The sequence below is a fragment of the Eptesicus fuscus genome, chromosome 5 (assembly GCF_027574615.1).
Source record: "Eptesicus fuscus isolate TK198812 chromosome 5, DD_ASM_mEF_20220401, whole genome shotgun sequence".
In the NCBI taxonomy this organism is placed as follows: domain Eukaryota; kingdom Metazoa; phylum Chordata; class Mammalia; order Chiroptera; family Vespertilionidae; genus Eptesicus; species Eptesicus fuscus.
This window is the reverse complement of record NC_072477.1, coordinates 24109988-24129281: the sequence shown is the minus strand read 5'-3', so window position 1 is coordinate 24129281 and position 19294 is coordinate 24109988. Positions and strand designations below refer to the sequence as shown.

Sequence of the window (19294 nt, the reverse complement as noted above, 5' to 3'; positions counted from 1 at the left end):
TAGTGGTAGGAAGCGAGGTGAAGAGGGTAAACAGGACTAGTCAAGAGTGGTCCCCAGTGAACCGGTGGCCACATAGATTCACTGTAGCTGAAATACCAAGGTGGAGAAACACCAGCATCGCCATGGCCAGTCCTACCCCCTGCAAACTGCCCGAGGGTCCAGGGCTGTTGGGAACAAGAGGAAAACTAGGGTGAGATTTAAGAAGTAACAAAAAGCAGAGACATTTTAAATGTTTCTGTGACTCCAAAAAATGTAAACTATATACAACACTCACATACACTTACTTATTTTAGTTGTTGGAAAGTTTTAGTAAAAATTCTTTTGCTTGCTAACATTCCCTTATGCGCACCCCCCCACACACACACACACACACACACACACACACACACAACACACACATACACACATACGTGCATGCTCCATGGTGCTTCCTGTCACTAATGGTAATTTCGGTGAAATCTTGGTGAGAAACAATAAACCAAGTAAAACCTCCAACCGCAGCCCCGTGCCAGGTTTCTGGGACCCTCACACTCCATGGTGCCAGGCGGCATGCCAGGACACTCGGCATTGCCCAGTCAGAGGGAATATTCACAAAAACACAGGGCAGCTCCAAGCAGGTGCTCTCCTGGGCAGGATTAAACTGGCATTCGATGTCCGGAAGGTCCCTGTGCAAATTCTCTCATAGGGAAGGCGAGTGCCAATTAATTAGAAATACAGTTTTGTTTTTCATTTTAGGAAAAGAGGAGGGTCCTAGAATGACAGGCCCTGGGATAGGGTCAGGTAAATGTCACTAGTGGCAAAAACCAGAGAGTGGAAGCACTTTCAGTAGAGAGCATGTCAAGTGGGGCATCTAAGGGAGGGGTCTTGGAAAGCAGGCAGGGACCGCCATGGGGGCAGTGGGCACCTGTAGTGCGAAGGAGGGATGGCCACACTGAGGGGGAAGGGACCTGCAGGGCTGTCCCCCAAATCGGGTTTTAAGAATTGCCTTTCTTCTCACCACTTTGGACTATCCAACTTCCTGCCCTTCTCTACACACGGAATTCAGAGGTCAGAGGTCAGAGGTCAGAGGTCTCAGAATCAAACCTCCAAGAGGTGTAAAGACTCCTGCGTGGTGAACTGTAAACCTCTTGCTGGTATCCCGAGCATTCGCGTCCTCCACAGCGTCAGGCACAGCTGGTGAGCGGGGTATGTTCATGAAGCACTGACGTTGCAGGTGCAAACGTTTCTCCCGCATCGGGAGCCTCGTAGCCCCTGACACGGGATCCTGCCCTGGACGGAGGTTTTAAACCTCCCCATCCACTCCTCCCAGTTCTCAGCCTTTGTCCATGACAGTGAAAGCATGCGATGCTTACCGTGTGGGTGGAACACACAGCCAGAGGGTGTGAGTGTGGCCCCCAGAAGGAACAACACATCTGTGAAAGAGCAGCTTTTCCAAGCCGTCGCTTCTTTCCATTGTGTGCCTCGCTGCACCCCCTGCTGTAGGGGTGGATGTGACTATGGAGGGAGCGTTTGAGAGCCTGTGTGCACCCCTTAGGCCAGCAGCACCCTGAGCACTCGTGAACTGGAGGAAATGGGGCCCCGAGGAGGATGCATACCTTCTTAGCGTAGGTTTCCCTTCCCCTACCAGAGAGGTTGTCGGCCGGCTGAAAGAGCAAGGTTTTCACCACGGGTCTCCCTGAGCTTGACTCCCGTGCACCAGCATTAACCTTTCCTCTGCCTCAGCCAAGTGGTGGGGTTTAAACACCCGTGTCAGTGACAGGATATTTCATTTCACATCCGCAGGGCCCACATCTCAACTTCATCTTGCGTGCTTCTCAGAATGAATCCCACACCTCTCCCAGGAGCCCTGCATGGGGCCTGGAGACTCCTGGCCAGACGGGGGTGTCAGGGGTTCCATCTCAGCTTTCAGCTAAACATCTGCAAGGAATTTTCCCTGCAGTGACATTTTAAACGTTTTGATTGTTTCCTCTTCCCGGACAACAGGAGAGTCTCGTCCGTTTGCATTCTTTCCAAAGCCCTGTGGTCTGTCCGGGCCTTGGAGCAGGGCTTCCCGTGCCCCGCAATTAATCAATGTATCGGAGACCAGGCAGACAGGACTGCTGGCCCTGCCGGCCCGGCTTTCAGCTCAGTCCATACGGAGCGTCGGTCTGCAGAGGGATGTGCTCCAGCCAGCCAGCTGGCCCAGGATTCCGCTAGACCCAGCCAGGAGGCCGCCTGGCCAAAAGCGAAGGTTAGAAGACTCAAGAAGGGGGTATGGGGCCACCTGCCGCCTTCGCCCGGAGCAGCTGCATTGGCTGGCTGTGCTAAACCACCACTAGGCTGGAAGCCACCCTGTTGTTCAAGAACCGAGAGCTGTTTGCCTTGAGCTGTGAGCCCTTCTCTTCCGGAAGATAGCAGTTTGTAAGCTTTCATTTGCAATCTGCTGGCTAAGAGGTCATTACCGAGGGTCCAGGGTCGGGTCGAATGGGATGACACAATGCTGGAGACAACTGCTGGGCAGACAGCCCTCAGGGCTGCATTTCCTCTCAGCGTCAGGCAGGGACCCCTGCCTCGGGGCTTCAAGGCTCCTTTCAGACCAAGGCTCCAAGGTCAAGGGTGTACAGCCCTGGTTGTGTTCTCTGTCTCTCCTGTCCATGCCTTTTCCTTCACTGCCTCTGGGTACTTGGGAGCAGAGGGCGAGTGGCACCTCCCACTGGACCTGAGACACGCTCTTTCAGGCCACTCGCTGCAGGCAGACGAGAGAAAGGGAAGGTGTGCCCCATTATCCCTGTAACAAAGGCCCGCGTTTGTTTTTCTCCGTGGGCTACCCAGACGCATGCTTCTGTTACAGTTAGTCTGCAATATTTTGTTCCACTTACAAGGATGGAGTTATTCTGATGGTCTCATCTCTGTTGCACTCCTCGGCAATGCAAAGAGTTAAATGATGCATGAAATCACCGGTCGGCCCACGTTAGCCCAGCCTGTGTTTACACACCCAGAGGCAACCTGTGAATTAGTCAACGCAGTGGACCCTGGCTGGGCGGCGGCGGCGGCTAAGCTCGGTTCAGCCTGACTTTGGAGGTGCCGCGTGCAGCCCGAGCTTCCGCGTGGCTGAGGGAGCGGGGCAGACACTGTGGGCTGTTGCCGGCAGCAGGTCTCCTTGAGAACAACTTGAACTAAGCTCCTACAGGCCCCAGATGGCTCGCAAACTACGGCAGAGTTCTGCAGAGCCCTGAAATCTTTGCCAAAAAAAGAGAGAGTTGCTGATGTTTCGGTCCAGGCAGTAGGTTTCCAGGGTTATTTGGGGGGCTTTAGAGCGGCCACTTAATAACACCCCCAGTTCCCATCTGGATTTGGAGCAAATGAGAGAGAGAGGATGAGGCAGATGAAGATCGAAATAGCACCCTTATGAGCGACTGACCTGTGGGAGAATTGGGGGTGGGGGGCAGTAGCACTGGACATCTGTGACTTGGAACCGAGAAGGGAGGCACACTTCCTCAGCCAGGGAGCAGAGAGGAGCCGAATTTCTGCACGCTCCACACTCCTGAGAAGCAGCCCCAGGAGCCAGTGTGTGGCCAGCCCACCTTTGGGCTGCGCTCCCGTCCCCTGGAGGAAGGGAAGAGGCTGTGCAGGACGAAGAGGATCAGGCGGGAACTTTCCTCTCCCCATACCCACCCTGCGTGTTCCCTAAGCAGCATTCCCTGATGCCCTAGGAGAGGTGACAAGCTGTGGGTTTGGAGGAAGAGCCTTCGAGATTGTCAGAGCTGGAGAGGGTTTTAGGAGCTGTCAAAACCCTTTGATTCGCACAAGGAAACTGAGGCACAGACTTGCCCAGGGTTACACAGCTAGCCGGGTGGCACTTGATAGTTTAAGCACACACCCTCCCCGTGGGGTGAAGAGCAGCTGATGGAGGCACCGCAGGGACCTTCACACCAGACTCTCCCCATTGGGGGGGGGGGTACTTTGCCTCCTGGTCCACGGGGGCTGCACCCCATTGTGGATCTCAGACCCCAGTCCCACCCCACCTCATTGCCCCCGCAACTTGGGAATGGTTGTGCTTGGAAGAAGCACAGTAATCTGACTACTGTTCGTAGCAAGTTATAATTTAGGGGGGAAAGCTCTTAATATCATGAACTTGAATCAAGGAGAGGTCTATGTTGATGCTTTCTTCCTGAGCTGCTTCAACTCTGAACAGACAGTTGGGAATGCACCCAGCTCCTGCCTGAGCCACAAGGTAGGACAGCCGGCATGGGGAGACGAGGGAGGGTCGGAACCTAACCGGTGTGTCATTGGGAGGACGCTATTGCCTCCCAGTCTGGTGGGGATCACGGTCACGCCTGCGTCTGCCAGGGCTCAGCCATGGGCAGCTCTGCGCTTTTCTATCCTCTGACACCGTCCCCACCGCCGTGTTTTCCTCGCCGATAGTTTCCACTGTCAAAGTCAGGTTTCTCCAAGCCACTCACTGCATTGCTAGACTTCTGCACTGTCTCTTCTTCAGCTGGCGTTGGGGCTCAAACCCCAAAGGGCTTTAGTCTGGACCCCAGTGGAGCACCCCACCCTTGTGCTAGAAATAGCAGGAAGGGGCCCTTCCCAACGTGCCCGGTGGCCTCAGGGAGGCAAAACACCTCTGCCATCACATTCCCCCAAAAGGGCTCTTGTTCCTCCTTGCTGAGGAGCAACTGAAATCTAACCGCCTACTGGCTGAGTTTTATTTCCAGCACCGCAAGGTAACAAGTACACACAGGCACACACACACACACACACACACACACACACACACACACCAGATTTCTATTCCCATCAAATCTCTGCATCCCAAAATGACCTACATGTTGGCAAAGGCTTTTAACTGTCAGAAGTTATTATCAATTGGGCGTTCTCTCTCCACTGCACATGCATTATCGCAAACAAATGCCGGTTGGTTGTGCACTTTTCTCTCCATCTCGCAATCCCCTCCCCTAATCCCTCCCTTCCCCCCCCCCATCCCACCCCCCGCAGCTCCCCAGGCTCTCCATGCCCATGGACAATGTCAAAGCTAGCATGTGATTGGTGTCCAAAAGGAGGCCCCTCAGGGACAAAAGACATTTTTGAGAGAGCTTACCCATGTTTTCAATGGTGTGGTCCTTCTGCATAAGGCTCGGTGCTGGAAATCCCCAGCCACAACAGAACCCCATCCCCTGAGGCTCATGCAGAACCCCACCCTTCCCCAGGGCATCGGCCTTGGTGCTGGACCAGGTACAGCCCTATCAGCTCTGGAAGGAGCTGCCATCTACATCACTTGAACCCTGCACTAACCTGGGGAAGAGACAAGAGAGGTGGCTCAGAGCTTAAGGCCACCGGGGAGGTGGTTGGGAAGCACTTCTCCTTTCTTAGTTCTCCACCCTCCCCCATGGAACCATCATTTGACCTTGAAGGCAGGAGGGAGGAGGAGTGATGGTCTGGATTGGCCTGAAAACACCCAGAAACCCAATAGCACCCACTGAGGTGCTAGGGTTTCAGGGAAACGAGGAATGTCTGTCTTACATATTTCCTGCAAAAATGTGGAGAGGTAACTCAGATCTCAGAGTGGCTTAGGGTAAAAACCACATGCAGAAAGCCACTCTGAGGGCTTTTTGAGGTGAAGCCTTTATGGCACCCCCATTCAGCATTCTTCCACCCTCCTGTACACCCATTCTCCCCTCAGGGCCTGGCAATCTGAGAACTAAAGATCTCCCCAACCATGCCAGAATACCCCCCCCCCCCCCGCCCCGGAGGCTCATACTGAACCTCTAGCATCCAGGCCCAATTGCCCCCAAAGAAAGTGGGGTTCAGGATGAGCCTGCTCTAAAGGGCCTAGTTTATCCCACCTCCATGCACACCTTTCACCTGCAGCCCCTCACCTGGGCCTGCCTGCCTTAGAATTCAAGCCTCAGACTCCACCCTTCTTCTCACCCCCCACCTCCCGTGTCCCCAGTCCTCTGGGTGGTCCTGTTCCCTGGTGAGAGTTGGCTCATCTGGTGACCTAATTCATCCTAGGGAGGATGAGGCTAATAGGTTAACAGGTTTCCCTTCCAAGCTGACTGAGTCGCATTTTAAGGTACTTAGTGACTCCTGGGGGCCAGGCCTTGGCTCAGGCAGTGCTTCTGGAGCTGCACAGTGGCGGGCCCAGAATCCCTGTATGGAAAGGGCCAGGGCCCACAGTGCTCGCCCGGAAGCTGCATTTGCAGAGCAAGCACGCTCTTTTCTTGGACTGTGGTTTGACTTCAGTTGATAGATATGCCAACTTCTACCCCTGCTCTTTCATGCTTTCACGTGCTCTTATGCTCACTACAGTTTTTTTTCATGTGCTCTTATGCTCACTACAGTTTTCGGATGTTCTTCTTGGTCTGGTGCCCGAGGGAACATGGTCTGTTCCTAACTGTGGCCTCATCAGAGCAGATGAGGGCCCTATCGCCTCCCTCTTCCATGCATTGTTTCTGTTCATTCATCCTAAGAACAAATTAACTTTTTTGCTGTTGCTGCTGCTGCATTATATTGTAAGTTTTCAGTTGACTCAAATGCAAAATATCTTAATTTGTGCTGCTAAATCACTTCTCTCTCAAACTGTCTGTATGGTGATCTACCTATGTATGCTGAGTGTATGAGTTAACATTTATTCCTTATTACAGGTAGTTTAGAGTCAACAGAAGGCCAACTCTAATCATGATATTCCTCACTCCTGATCCTGGAAACCAGTGTCTTCCTCCCCCTTCTGGTTTTGAGTGCAGTTGGTGAATCTGGAATTCATTCCCAGCCGCCCTCATATCAGACCTAGTCTCGGCTGTTAGAAAGCTAGAGCTTTGAAGTAGTATGTGTGTGTCTTCCTGGAAATCAGACAATACACAAGACATCAAATTAGTCCATTTGGCATGTGGAACACTGTCTAATCTGGAAATAATTAGTCACCATTTGGGGCGGGGAGCGGCATGGAGGGGAAGAGAGAGAGGAGAGGAAGGGAGCATGAGAGGAAATCATTTTCATTATGTGTTTAACAGAAATCCTTAAAAAACCAATTTCTGTAATCTGTAAAGTCATGAGAGGTGTATTAGTTAGCTAGGGCTGCTGAAACAAAACATTACAGGCAGAGTAGCCTAAACAACATACATTTATTGCCTCAAAGTTCTGGAGTCTGGAAGTCCGGGATCCATGCACTGTCTGAAATCATGTAGTTTCTCACATTTGCATCTCTCCTCCCCACCTCCTGGTTCCATGCAACTCCTTAACCCACAAGTAGAGGAAGGAGAAGGCCCTTTTCATATAGACACAGGTGCTCTACATATAACCTTTTCCTCTCTTCTTCCTCCTGGTGGCTGTGTGGGGTAGACAGCAACTTCTCCACTTCAACATGAAGTTAGGATGGAAAGTAGTTTGTTGCCAAATGATAGAGGACTTTAAATTCCATAGTCAGTAACTTGGCATTTCTTTTGCAGTAGTAGGGAGCCACAGCAGGTTTTTGAGGAGGAGATGATTTACATAAAGTTTTCTAAGCTCTAAAATCCACTCCAGTTGCCAGTTCAGTTATTAAGCTTGGAGTAAGGCAAGGTGTTGAGGGAAAGTCAGAAAGGAAGTGAGTCAGAAAGGACAAGTGATTCCAGAGTCCAGGATGTCCTTGGGGTCAGAGGCAGGACAACGTAAGTTCCTTGCTCCTCTCCAGGAGTAAAAAATTGTAATATTCCAAGACCAGATTTTCTTTGGAAGCACAGATACTGACCTCTCTCCAGCAGTAAGGGGGGAAGTGATATACATGTTAAACCTAGAATATTTCTGTAGAAACTTAATATGAAAGTGTTCAAATCTGGAGCATTTTACGGTGCTCTGCCTGCTTACTTGAGCTATGTGGCCACGTGGTATTCCTTCTACAATTCTCCGTGGTGGTCTAGGATGAAGCATGTAGCAAGGGAACATTTGAGATGGGGTGAAAGAAAGCATATTCGTTTTTCCATAGGTAGAATGTGGTGTTAGAGTTAATTAATGAGCTACTGTGACCCATTTAAGAAGCTCCTGGAAATAACCTCTGCGCCACCCATCTGATTGGTCCCAGGTAGACCAAAACCTGAAGCCTATCAAATGCCATGGAAGCAATTACTTCAGGTTGTAGACAGATATCTCTCCTGTCCTTATCCCTGACGTCTTCCCCCAAGCAGACTGCCACAGTGTCTGGTTGACCAGTAGTTTGGCTGTCAAGCTCTTCAAAGGGAACAGAGAGTAGTGGGGTTAGAGGAAATTCACTCAGTTTTTCCCCAGGAGGAGAAAATACTAATCTGTTTTGAAAACAATGCAGAATACTGATTTTCCAAATATTTACTCATGAATAGGTCACTGTATGTATTAGTTTTCTATTGCTGCTGTAACAGATTACCACAAGTTTAATGCCTACAGACAGCATGTATCTTACAATTCTGTAGGACAGAAGTCTGAAATAGGCCCTCTGGGTTAAAATCAAGGAGTTGGCAGAACTGCACACCTTTCTGAAGGCTCTAGGGCAGTGGTTGGCAAACCGCGGCTCGCGAGCCACATGCGGCTCTTTTGCCCCTTGAGTGTGGTTCTTCCACAAAATACCACGGCCTGGGCAAGTCTATTTTGAAGAAGTGGCGTTAGAAGAAGTTTAAGTTTAAAAAATTTGGCTCTCAAAAGAAATTTCAATCATTGTACTGTTGATATTTGGCTCTGTTGACTAATGAGTTTGCCGACCACTGCTCTAGGGGACCATCTTTTTCCTTGCCTTTACTGGCTTCTAGAAGCCACCCACATTTCTTAGCTTGTGCACCCTCCCTCCTTCCTCAAAGCCAGCAAAGTCCCACCTCTCTGATGCTTCCTGTATGGTCACATCTCTCTCTGACTACAGCTGGGAAAAGTCCTCATCTTTCAAGGACTCATGTGATTAGACAGCCCATCTGGATAACCCAGGATAATCACCCCATCTCAAGGTCCTTAACCTTAATCACATCTACAAAGTCCCTTCGCCATGTAAGATAACATAGTCACAGTGATTAGGATGTGGGCATCTTTTGGGGGGACCATTCTTCTGCCTTCCACACTGTGGATTACATTTTGCTATATAGGATGTGGCCCCATCTCCCACATCTTCTTCCACTCAGCTGAAGCCTTACTTGCATGAACCAAGGCCTCCCAGGAGCTGCCCTGGCAGCTGGTGTGGTGATCCCGGGAGCCAGCTCTGGAGCAAGACTGCCTGGGTTTGATCCAAATAATCTCATTATTCATCAGTCTCATTTGGCCTTGGACAGTTTACCTTCCCTAAGCATCAGTGTGCTTATCTGTAAAGAGGGGATGGCTCCCAATAAACAGCAGATGGCATACTCAAGTTGGGGTAATTTGAGGAGATTGTAATAAAGAGATTTTAGGTGCTCTGACATTGCTAGAGTGTTTCATTAGTCAGTGTTTATTTTCCTCATTTGCATTGTAGCTGGTCTTCTGCAGTCAGAGATTCCTGATTCTGTGGTTTGCTCAAAGGATCTGCTCCGCTCTTGTTTCCAAGCCAACAACAGATTCTTATACAAGAGAAACAGTGCCTGCTAAGGCTTGGCTACTCCAGCCAAGCTCAGGGGAAAGTAATTCCCCCTAAAGCATCATCAAGAAGCCATTTGTTCACTGACCTAGAACATCATTCTTGCCTGCTTTCCTCTTCAATTACATGGGGGAGAATGTTTTCCATAAAAGTAATTTATGAAGCACCACATATGGTAATATTAAAACCATAAAAATAAGCCTCCAGGAGACAAAACAAATAATGCTGCTTCATCCTTCTACCCTGGCACAGCCCTGGGTAATGAATGTCATGCATGATACTTTGGGGAACTGGCTTCTAACTCAACTGGTACTTGGGTGCCTGTGGAGCAATTCCTTGAACATTGTTGCTAACATTTATGGAATCTTGAGGCTTCTGTTTATTTAACCCATTTCCAAAGCAGAATGATCTTTAAAATGTAAATATAAAAGGACAGGTATCAACACCCCTAAGATCCTAATATATTAAGCATCCCATTCAATGCTGGAATCCCAGATAAAATTCTTTAAGAATGTAGCATTCATTAATTCATTCATCCATGCATTCATTCAATAAATATTTACTGAGCACCAACTATTAAGATTAAATGGCGAGAAAAAGTCTAATGAAAAATGCAAGTCCAAATTAAAGTGCTATAGAGGAAAGATAGAGGGTTCTATAAGATTTTATAATAGAATAATCACTAAGAAACCTATAGATAGATTTTAAGCAGAGGAATTAAGTGGTCATATTTTTCGTAGAGTATCACACAGGTTGCAGTGCGGAGAACAGATCCGAGAGGAATCAAGGCCTGCTCAACCATCCTTTATGAATGTTCTTTAGTACAGGGTCTTTGTGGTAGACAGTGTTATTTGGTTAAGCTAACCCCATTTCCATTCTCCCCTTCCCATGTTTCCATGTGGTGTAGAGGCTGGAAAAGCTAAATACCCTCTTCCCCAGATTCCTTTGCAGCTACATGTAGTCATGTGACCCTGTTCTGGCCAATGAGACCAGAGATCTGTTGGGATATTCTGGGAAGGAATATGCTTTTCCGGACACAAGGAACAAATACAGCTATTCCAACACTCTCCACTTTCCACCTTTTTTCTTTTTTAACATAAAAGTGATGCCTGGAACTGGGGCAGCTATCTGGCAACCATGATGGTAGTTCATATAGAGTTAAGTAACTACAGTAATGCCAGTGGCCAGTCACATACAGTTTGCTTGTTACATGGGAAAAATAGACCCCATGTTTGGAGGTTGCATTTTTTTTACTTTCTATCAAAAGCATACTAGACATATACAGTGATTCAAAAGTAAGTTTAACTGAAAACAAATTAACTGGCATTTCAACCATTATCGTAGCTAGTACAAGGAATCTGAAAATTTCCCTCCTGTCATTGAAATCACGGACTTTTGAGTGGGATGATGAAAAATGGAGGGAGTCTTCGATGGTTCCACTTCCAAGGACCTTGGAAAGTGATACTCCTTAGTATTTCACCTCCTAGCTTCTTTAGAACCCATACTTGGCTCTTCTGTCTCCAACACATCCTTAATTGTGAGCCTACATCCCTCAACCTTTCTGAAAAATTTTAGTCCATGATGAAGGGGGACAGATTCTGTCTTTCACCTACTTTTATAGGTGTTCAATACATGTCCACTAAACCAGTAAGGGAAGCTCATTATATTTAAAAGTTGAGGATAGCAGTGTGCTGTATTTTTAAAAATAAAAATGAGGAAAGGCCCAATCTATGGAACACATATGGGACAGAGCATGCTCAATGAAGCATGCACATTTTGGATTAAGAAATATGATTATCATTTGCCAGTTCTGATTTCTGCCTCTGGGCTGATAAGACGTGTCCAAAAACTTATTTTCACTCATTCTCAGATACCAAAACAGAAGGGGTCTTTAATGAAATGCAGGAGCTGAACTGACAGTCATTAGTGCTAGAAATAGGCAAGTGATTGCAAAGTCAAGTTGAAACGCTTCAATAAAAAAGACCTTCATGCCTGAGGCATACTCTGCCTTCTTTGCTAAAGTTGTGGTGGATTGTTTTTAAAGTAATGACAGCATAGCTTGTTTATTCTTAAAATTTTTAAATCTCCCATGAAGGAAATATTGGAGGAGCTAAATAAATTAGTTCACTGGATAATTAATTTTTAGAAACAAAACTGGTATTGGCCCTTTGTCATGTCTGTTAGCAGAGATGAGCAGGCATGGGACTGGTCAAGAAAGAGCAGTGTCAGGGCCACTTGGGCTCATATCTCGATCTGGTGCCATTTGTCCAAAATGATTTCTCAAAACATCAAAACTCCCTCGTCCTGCCGAGCACCCTCCCCACACCTTGTACCTCTTAGCCCAGGGGAGCATTCTTCATGGATCCACCTGGAAGATGGGCAACAAGGGCAATGGGAACCCCAAGGTCTGATTACCTGTCCTACCCTTTACTCACAGGCACAAATTAGCATTTGTCAAGTCAGTCAAGTCTCTTGTGTTTTAGAACAAGGAATGTTGTTTAACAACCAGAGCTGTTGCTGTAGGGGTGAGGGAAGTGACATCCCGAGAGGTTAGGTAACGTGTCCAAGGTCAACACAGCAAGTCAGTGAAGCTAAGACCAGCATTTCTCTCTGGCCTCAGACTTACTGTCCCGCTGTCCTTCTGTGGCTTTAGTTTGAAAAGAGAGGATTGCTTCTCCTCATTCTCTCTTATACTCCATGGCTATTTCAATGAACTATTTCTACCATCTCATAATATTCCTCTTTTCAGAGAAAACCCACCGTGTGGTATAATGATTTCCATTTTCTCCTGCTGTTTAGAAAATGTTTTACCTGCACGTTAGTTAGTGTGGAGCTTGGATCTCCTTGGAGAAGGGCGTCCTGGTTGTTGTGACCCATCCAGGCAGAACCAGCGGAGCTGGCCAAGTGGTTTCTCTGCATCACTTGTCTGTCAGATAAGGGCCACCTGCTAACTGATTGGCACAGTGAAACTTGGGTCCAACAAGCTCCACAGTGACACAGAATTTCATATTAAAGAATGACAGGGAATTGATGTTGCTCTTCCTCAGGAACAAAAGGTGTCAGAAGTTAGATAGACCTGAAAAATCAAGAAAATATAAGTATATATGCCTTCCCATCTCTCTGTTCCCAACCCAGAAGATGTGATATGCCAGTATAAGATAAATCCAACTAAACCCTTGGGACAAAAAGAGAGAATGCTGAGCTCATCAGTCATTGGGCCAAAATCAATCCTGAGATGGCTGATAAACTGATTATCTGGATCAATTTCTCTGTTTCCTGCTCTACCCCCTTAGGACTGAACTAAACTTTCCCTTCAATACAAACAGTATTAAGCGTCTATCTGAAAAGCATGTTGGCAGGCCCTGGTTAAGGATAAAAAGATAAATCTTAGATTTGATAGGCAGAGCTTGAGCATTAATTAGAGTCAGGAAGACTTGGGTAAGGATCCTGGCTTTGCCATTTACTAGCTTTGTGTCCTTGAACAAATCACTTAAACTTTCTGAGCCTCCATTTCAACATGTTGTATCAGTCAGCTGTAGCCACAATTTTGCTGCATAGAAAACCACCCCAAACTCAGTGGCATATAACAATAAGCATTTATTTCTTCCTCGTGAGCCTGCTGGGCAGCTGAGTTTTGATTGATTTAGTCAGGGATGGGCCCCTTCTGCTCCACATGCCTCTCACCTTCCTTGGAAAAAAACAACTATCTGCTGCAGAAGAGCATGAGAAAAGGGTGACCCTAACCATGCAGGTATCTTGAAAGTCTCTATTCACATCATGTTCAATAGCATCCCATTAGCCAGGCAAGTCGCATGACCAAGCCAAACAGTCAAGAAGCAGACTCTCTGCCCTCCATGAGAATTTAGGTGTATACTAATATATGGCGGAGTCAAGAATTGGGGACTAATGAAACATTCTTCTATTCCTCTGATGTTGTAAACTATTGCTAGAATGTAAACCCTTTCTGGTCAGTTAAGGGGATTGTCCTTTTGATCCAATTGTGACCTCTGATGAGTGTTACACCTCTCCGTACATTGTAGGCCAACATAAGAAGTTAGGTATTGGGTGACCACTTTGTAGTTTGCACAGGTGTTGAATTACAATGTTATACACCTGAAACTTATCCTATATAATAAAAGCCCAGCGACTGAACAGTGGAATGACCAGAATGACTGGTCAACCAGTTGCTATGACACACACTGACCACCAGGGGACAGATGCTCAATGCAGGAGCTTCCCCCTGGTGGTCAGTGCACTACCACAGTGGGAGCGCCACTCAGCTGACTGGGATGAGTGGCTGCTCCCGCTGTGAACCCCGGGTCAATGGGCAGGAACCCGGGCTGCAATTGTCACCTCCTTGCCCCAGGCTCCAACTCCTCGCTCCCTGCCACCTCCTCCATAGGCTGCACAGCACCGCCACCAGACTTGCAGAGCTGACCCTGGGGGCTGGGAGGCGGGTTTGTGGCCGCCACAGGACTGAGGCCTACTCCGCCACCTCTAGTGCTATTGTCCCTGGGCCCAGCCCTGACTGGGTCCCCTGGAGAGGCGAATGCTCTGGCTCCACAGAAGATGCCGGACCTGGGAGCAGCCACTCAGAGGGCGGGTCCACAGCTGCTCGGCTGACTGGGATGAGCGGGGCTCCCACAGCGGGCCAATCCCCGCAGGCCATGCCCCCCACTAGTGCATGAATCCCGTGTACTAAATTTATATAATAATAATAAAGTATAATAATAATAAAGATTCTAGTATAATAATAATAAAGATTCAATGGTGTGATAAAGCAACTACACAGAGCAGAGGATAAGAGAATCATGGTGACTTCTTCTGCACAGCTAATCTTTAACTGCAGCTCACATCAGCAGAGAATGGAAATCATTACCATCTAATGACGTCAAGGTTCTAACCGAATTGAAATATTGGCTTCCCTCCAATTCCCCATGATTTTCAGGCCATTTCCTAAAAAGCAGCAATGTAACTCATATTGGGTTTCAGATAGCACAATAGATCAAAGCATAGATTGCTTTGAAAATGTCCATTTTTCTAGGAATTACTCTCCTTGACTATCAGTAGTACTCAAGCTATTCTAAATCATCGGGCTGTGTGTGGAGGACAGAAGGTGGGGCACTAGTTGAAACTATGAACATGAATGTAAATGACAATCCTTTTCCTGTCATTTAATAGGATGCGGGTCTTCAGAGAATGACCGTTTTTCCTAGCATGACATATCCATCCACTGCCTAAGACAGTGGTCGCCAACCTTTCGGACCTCACAGGCCACCAGTGGTCCGCAGACCACCGGTTGGCAACCGCTGGCCTAAGATGTCAGAAGCTTCAGATTCCCTCTCACTAGTAGTACCTCTCAGGAAAACCCAGAAATATCCAGGGGAGAATGGTCTCCCTGCTGGGCTGGTTTTCTGAGGATCTTATCAGGTGGCAGAGCAACCCAGGGCTTGGAAGCCTGAGCTCTGGGATCTACGGCTGGGTTCAAACTCAGATCCACAACTGGGTAGCTGTGTGACCAGGGGCCAGTTGTTTAATCTCTATGGTGGTCATGAATGCTACTCACAGGGGTCAGTTTCCCTCTCCTCCTGGCACCCAGAAGACTCCTTTGCAGTTGGGTAGTGCCGTGTAACTAGTTCTGGCCAAAGAATTGTGAGTAAGTGAGTTCTGTGTAACTTCTGGGCTTTAATATTTAATAACCAGTGAAAGATTCTCCAGAATTTTCTTTTGTCCCTCCAACACAATGACCAGCAACATTCCAGATGGTGGCTGCTTCGTCAGCCTGGGCCCCAGAGTAATGGCAGTGAGCAGTCCCCCTGGTGACCTGTATGTAATAGACTTGTAGCAGGAGGGAGAAAAAAACACCTCATTAAATCTTTGTTATTTTATCTAAAAATAATAATAGTATAATCTAGTTTATGAAATAATCATGGGGATTAAATAGGGTAATATGTGTGCAATACTTAGAGTGGTACCTAGCACATAATAAATTCTTAATATATATTTTACCCATTGTGTGTGTGTATATATATATGTATATGTACATGTATATACATATACATGTACATATACATATACATTATTAAGTTATGCCATATTCTAATTTTGCCTCTAGCAAGTTATTTATTTCAAATAAGTTATTAGTCATGTGACTGAGAAACTCACTTACCCTCAAATTGCATTATTAGTATGTTAGACAAGGTAAGCTATAGCTTTAAATTTCTACACTTAAAATCTATTAAGGAATAACTCAGAAAACCCATCCTGGTGTTTCAAAGATACTTTGTGGCTCAGGGAAACAAAATATGTGAGAAAGCTAAACATTATCCTCTCCCCTTTTCCAGTTGCCCACCACCCCCTTTAACTCTCCAAACAAAAAGTCCTTATTACAGATTCTTCTGCATCCTATTCTGAAGATTTCTGCCCAGGGTTGTAAATTCTTAGCAACAAACTGGTTTCCCAGTTTAGGCACCTGCATCCTTGGTAGTCCATCACCTCTCTCCTGTTTTCAGTGTATGTGCATAGTATCTGGTTTCATCAGTAAGATTTCCCCTGGCTCCAGGCCATAGCCCTGGAGAGAATCGAATCCTGTCCTTGCTCTACCTTAGCCCTGGCTCAAGATGGCCCCCTTCACACAACCACTGAGACTTGTCCTCCAGCTTCTTTAGTCCTGCCTATACTTTCTAATCAGTAGCATGTTAATATATTTAGTTAAACTATAGGAAATTGCCATTTTTAGGTTGAATATGGAAATTTCATATGGTTGAACCTATATGTGAACCCAATTTGCAAAAGAGAATTGATTTCACCACATCCATGTTGGATCCTAGCAAGAATCTTATGTGTTTCTTCCTCCTTACCTTGTTAAACTGAGGGTTATTCTTACAGACCATACTTTATGCTATTGTATGTAATCCCCTAACCTCCCACCCACAACACGTGGTCTACAGACAATCCTGCCACTGTATGTATTGACTGCTATTTCCTGATACCTATTGTTGGCATCCGCGTTCCCACATTTTGGCTATTTATAAAGGTGTCATTTACTATTACTTTGTGGGAGACAATAACACTTCTTTTCTTTAACCTCTTTCAGATTGAAGACATCATTACAAAGATGCAAGATGACAAGACAGGGGGCGTGCCCATCAGAACAGTCAAGAGCTTTCTCTCCAAAATCCCCAGTGTTGTCACAGGTAAACATTCTTCTTATAAGGTTTTGGTGGCAACAGGGAAAGGCTGAAGAGTTATATAGCCTTGATTGTGACCTGGGGAAGGGGGGTGTCTAAGAATTTGTGAATAGTAAAGATGGTACCTTCAACATGCTTCTTACAGTTGAGGGTAGTCCTGGTTTCTAGGAAGAGGTTACTCTTTGCTGATAATTAAGAATGGTCTTACCATGCCTGACCAGCCCTTCTGTGTATAGATTAAGGATTCTGGGAAATAACAAGTGCATTAATAAACAGGCTAGCCCATTGGCAATCTGGCCTACAGGATGTAGACAAGCACAAAAATGTTAAAGAACTTATTTTAGTTTCAAACAAGCTTTAAGAAAGTCTTATGTTCAGATTCTACAAAATGCCTTTAAGTTTTTTTAGCTTATTGTACTTGAACTCCTAAAAGAAGTGGTTTTAAAAATGTTTTTCTGCATTATTTTTTTGGGGGAGGGTCGGTTGTATGTTTTGTGTGCTCATTCACTAATAAAAAGGAGTGGACTATTGATGCATATACCAACTTGAATGAATCTCAAAGTAATTTTTCTGAATGAAAGAAGCCAGTCTCAAAAGGTTAGATACTATATGATTCCATTTATATGACATTTCAAAAACTATAGTGCTGGAGAACAGATCCATGGTTACCAGGGACTGGGAATTATGGGAAGAATGTGCTACAAAGGGATAGTGCAAGGGAATTTTAGGAGGCAATGGAACTGTTCTGTATCCTGCTTGTGGCGATGGGCTGCTAACATGAATCAGCAAAAGAAATTGAGGAGTACATACTTCCACTCGTTTGTACCTTCTTCCACCTCTTTTTTCAATGTCCTGTAGTTTTCTGAGTATAGGTCTTTTACCTTCTTGGTTAAATTTATTCCTAAGTATCTTAATTTTTTGTTGTTGCAGTGGTAAATGGGATTGTCTCTTTAGTTTCTCTTTCTGAGAGTTCATTATTGGTGTATAAAAATGCTGTCAATTTCTGGATGTTAATTTTGTATCCTGCTACTTTGCCAGGTTCATTTATTAAATCTAGTAGTTTGGAGTGGAGTTTTTAGGGTTTTCTATGGGGGAAGAGATTAACCAAAGAACCTATATTCGTATATGCACTGCCCATGGACACAGACATTATGATGGTGAGGGCTAGGGTTGAGTAGGAACTGGGTGAAGGGGAGCAATGGGTGAAAAAAAGGGAGAGGGGGACATCTGTAATACTCTCAACAATAAATATTTTTTTAATATTAAAAAAGAAATGGAGGAGTAGCTGGAGACAAGGAGAAAAATCAGGAGGATATGGTTTCTTGGAAGCCAGATTTTCAAGAAAGTGATTCAAGGAAAAGTGGAATTGATCTACTATGTAAAAAAAATCAACTAAGATTAGGACTGAGAATCGATAACTGAATTTAGCAACATCAGAATTGATTGCTGACCTTGATAAGTGCACATTCCATGAAACATTGAGGGCAGAAAGCCTCATTGGAGTTGGTTCAAGTCAGAATGGGAAGAGAGCAATTTGAAGAAGTGAGTGTAATTAATCTTTGAAGGAATTTTTCTTAAAAGGAAGACATGCAGTAGTATCTAAATGGGTAAATGGGGTCAGGACTAGCAGGATTTCAAATAATGTGAAAGTGGCAATATGTTTATAATGATGAAAATGGCTCACTCAAAAGGGAAAAGTGGTACAAGAGAAACAGGGAAAATTCAAGAAGTGATATCAGCAAGTAGGTAAGAGATTGAATGTAATGCATAGATAGGTGGGAAGACTTGGCTAGGAAGATGTATAATTTATTCATAGAAAAAAGAAGGGACTCATAATAGGTGCACAGAGGTACAAATAAGCATAGAAATGTGGTGGGAGCTCTTAGAAGTTTTCTTCTAATTGTTTATATTTTCTTAGTAATATGGGAAGCAAAGAGGGTAAGTTGCTGAAGGTCTGGGGAGAAATTAGAAGCTATAAAATAGTCATCTAGGAAAGTAAAGAGATTAATTGGCTAAGGAAATAGAGTTTTGAGTGGTAGGTAGCATTAAGGATTCTCTTGAGATTATTAACATTTATGAATTTAAAGAGAGGCTATTCTTTCTCCAGCCAATTTAGCTCCCCAGATGTGGGCACCTATTAGGTAGAAAGTTGGACTTAATTAAGGCTATATCAAATATAAGAGTGTGATAAATCAAGAAAGAGGCAAGAGAACAACCAAAAGGATTGACCATTAAATTTTAACTGAATAATGAGATAGGTAAGGAACAGTGAAGAGCAGTAATTACAATAGATTTTAAGTCCAGTGGCAAAAAAAGTTTTGGAGTTGGAGGTGAGAGTAAGAGAGCTAAAAATATAGGCGGTAACAATTGGATAGTTAATATCTAGGGTTGCAATATAATAGTGGTGACAACAAGTAAGGTATGACCAAGGGAATAAATGACTAAGATAGGATGAAAGACAAGATCTATGGAAGAGAGGAAGTCAAGGAACTAAGTGGCCATGATTTTGGTAGATTGAGCTATCTGGTTATTGAAATAACTTCTGGGAGAGTGTTAGAGAGGGTGGTTGTGGATCTGTGGT

At 45.6% G+C, this 19294-nt stretch overlaps 1 protein-coding gene across 1 annotated transcript in view; it reads left to right on the top strand.

The window, feature by feature from the left end:
* The window catches only part of RGS6 (regulator of G protein signaling 6), a 465615-nt gene that overhangs the window by 321234 nt on the left and 125087 nt on the right, over positions 1 to 19294 (top strand). The window contains exon 3 of the mRNA XM_008138879.3: positions 16620 to 16719. Within this exon, the coding sequence (XP_008137101.1) occupies positions 16620 to 16719 (100 nt within the window). The remainder of the gene's footprint in view (positions 1 to 16619; positions 16720 to 19294) is intronic.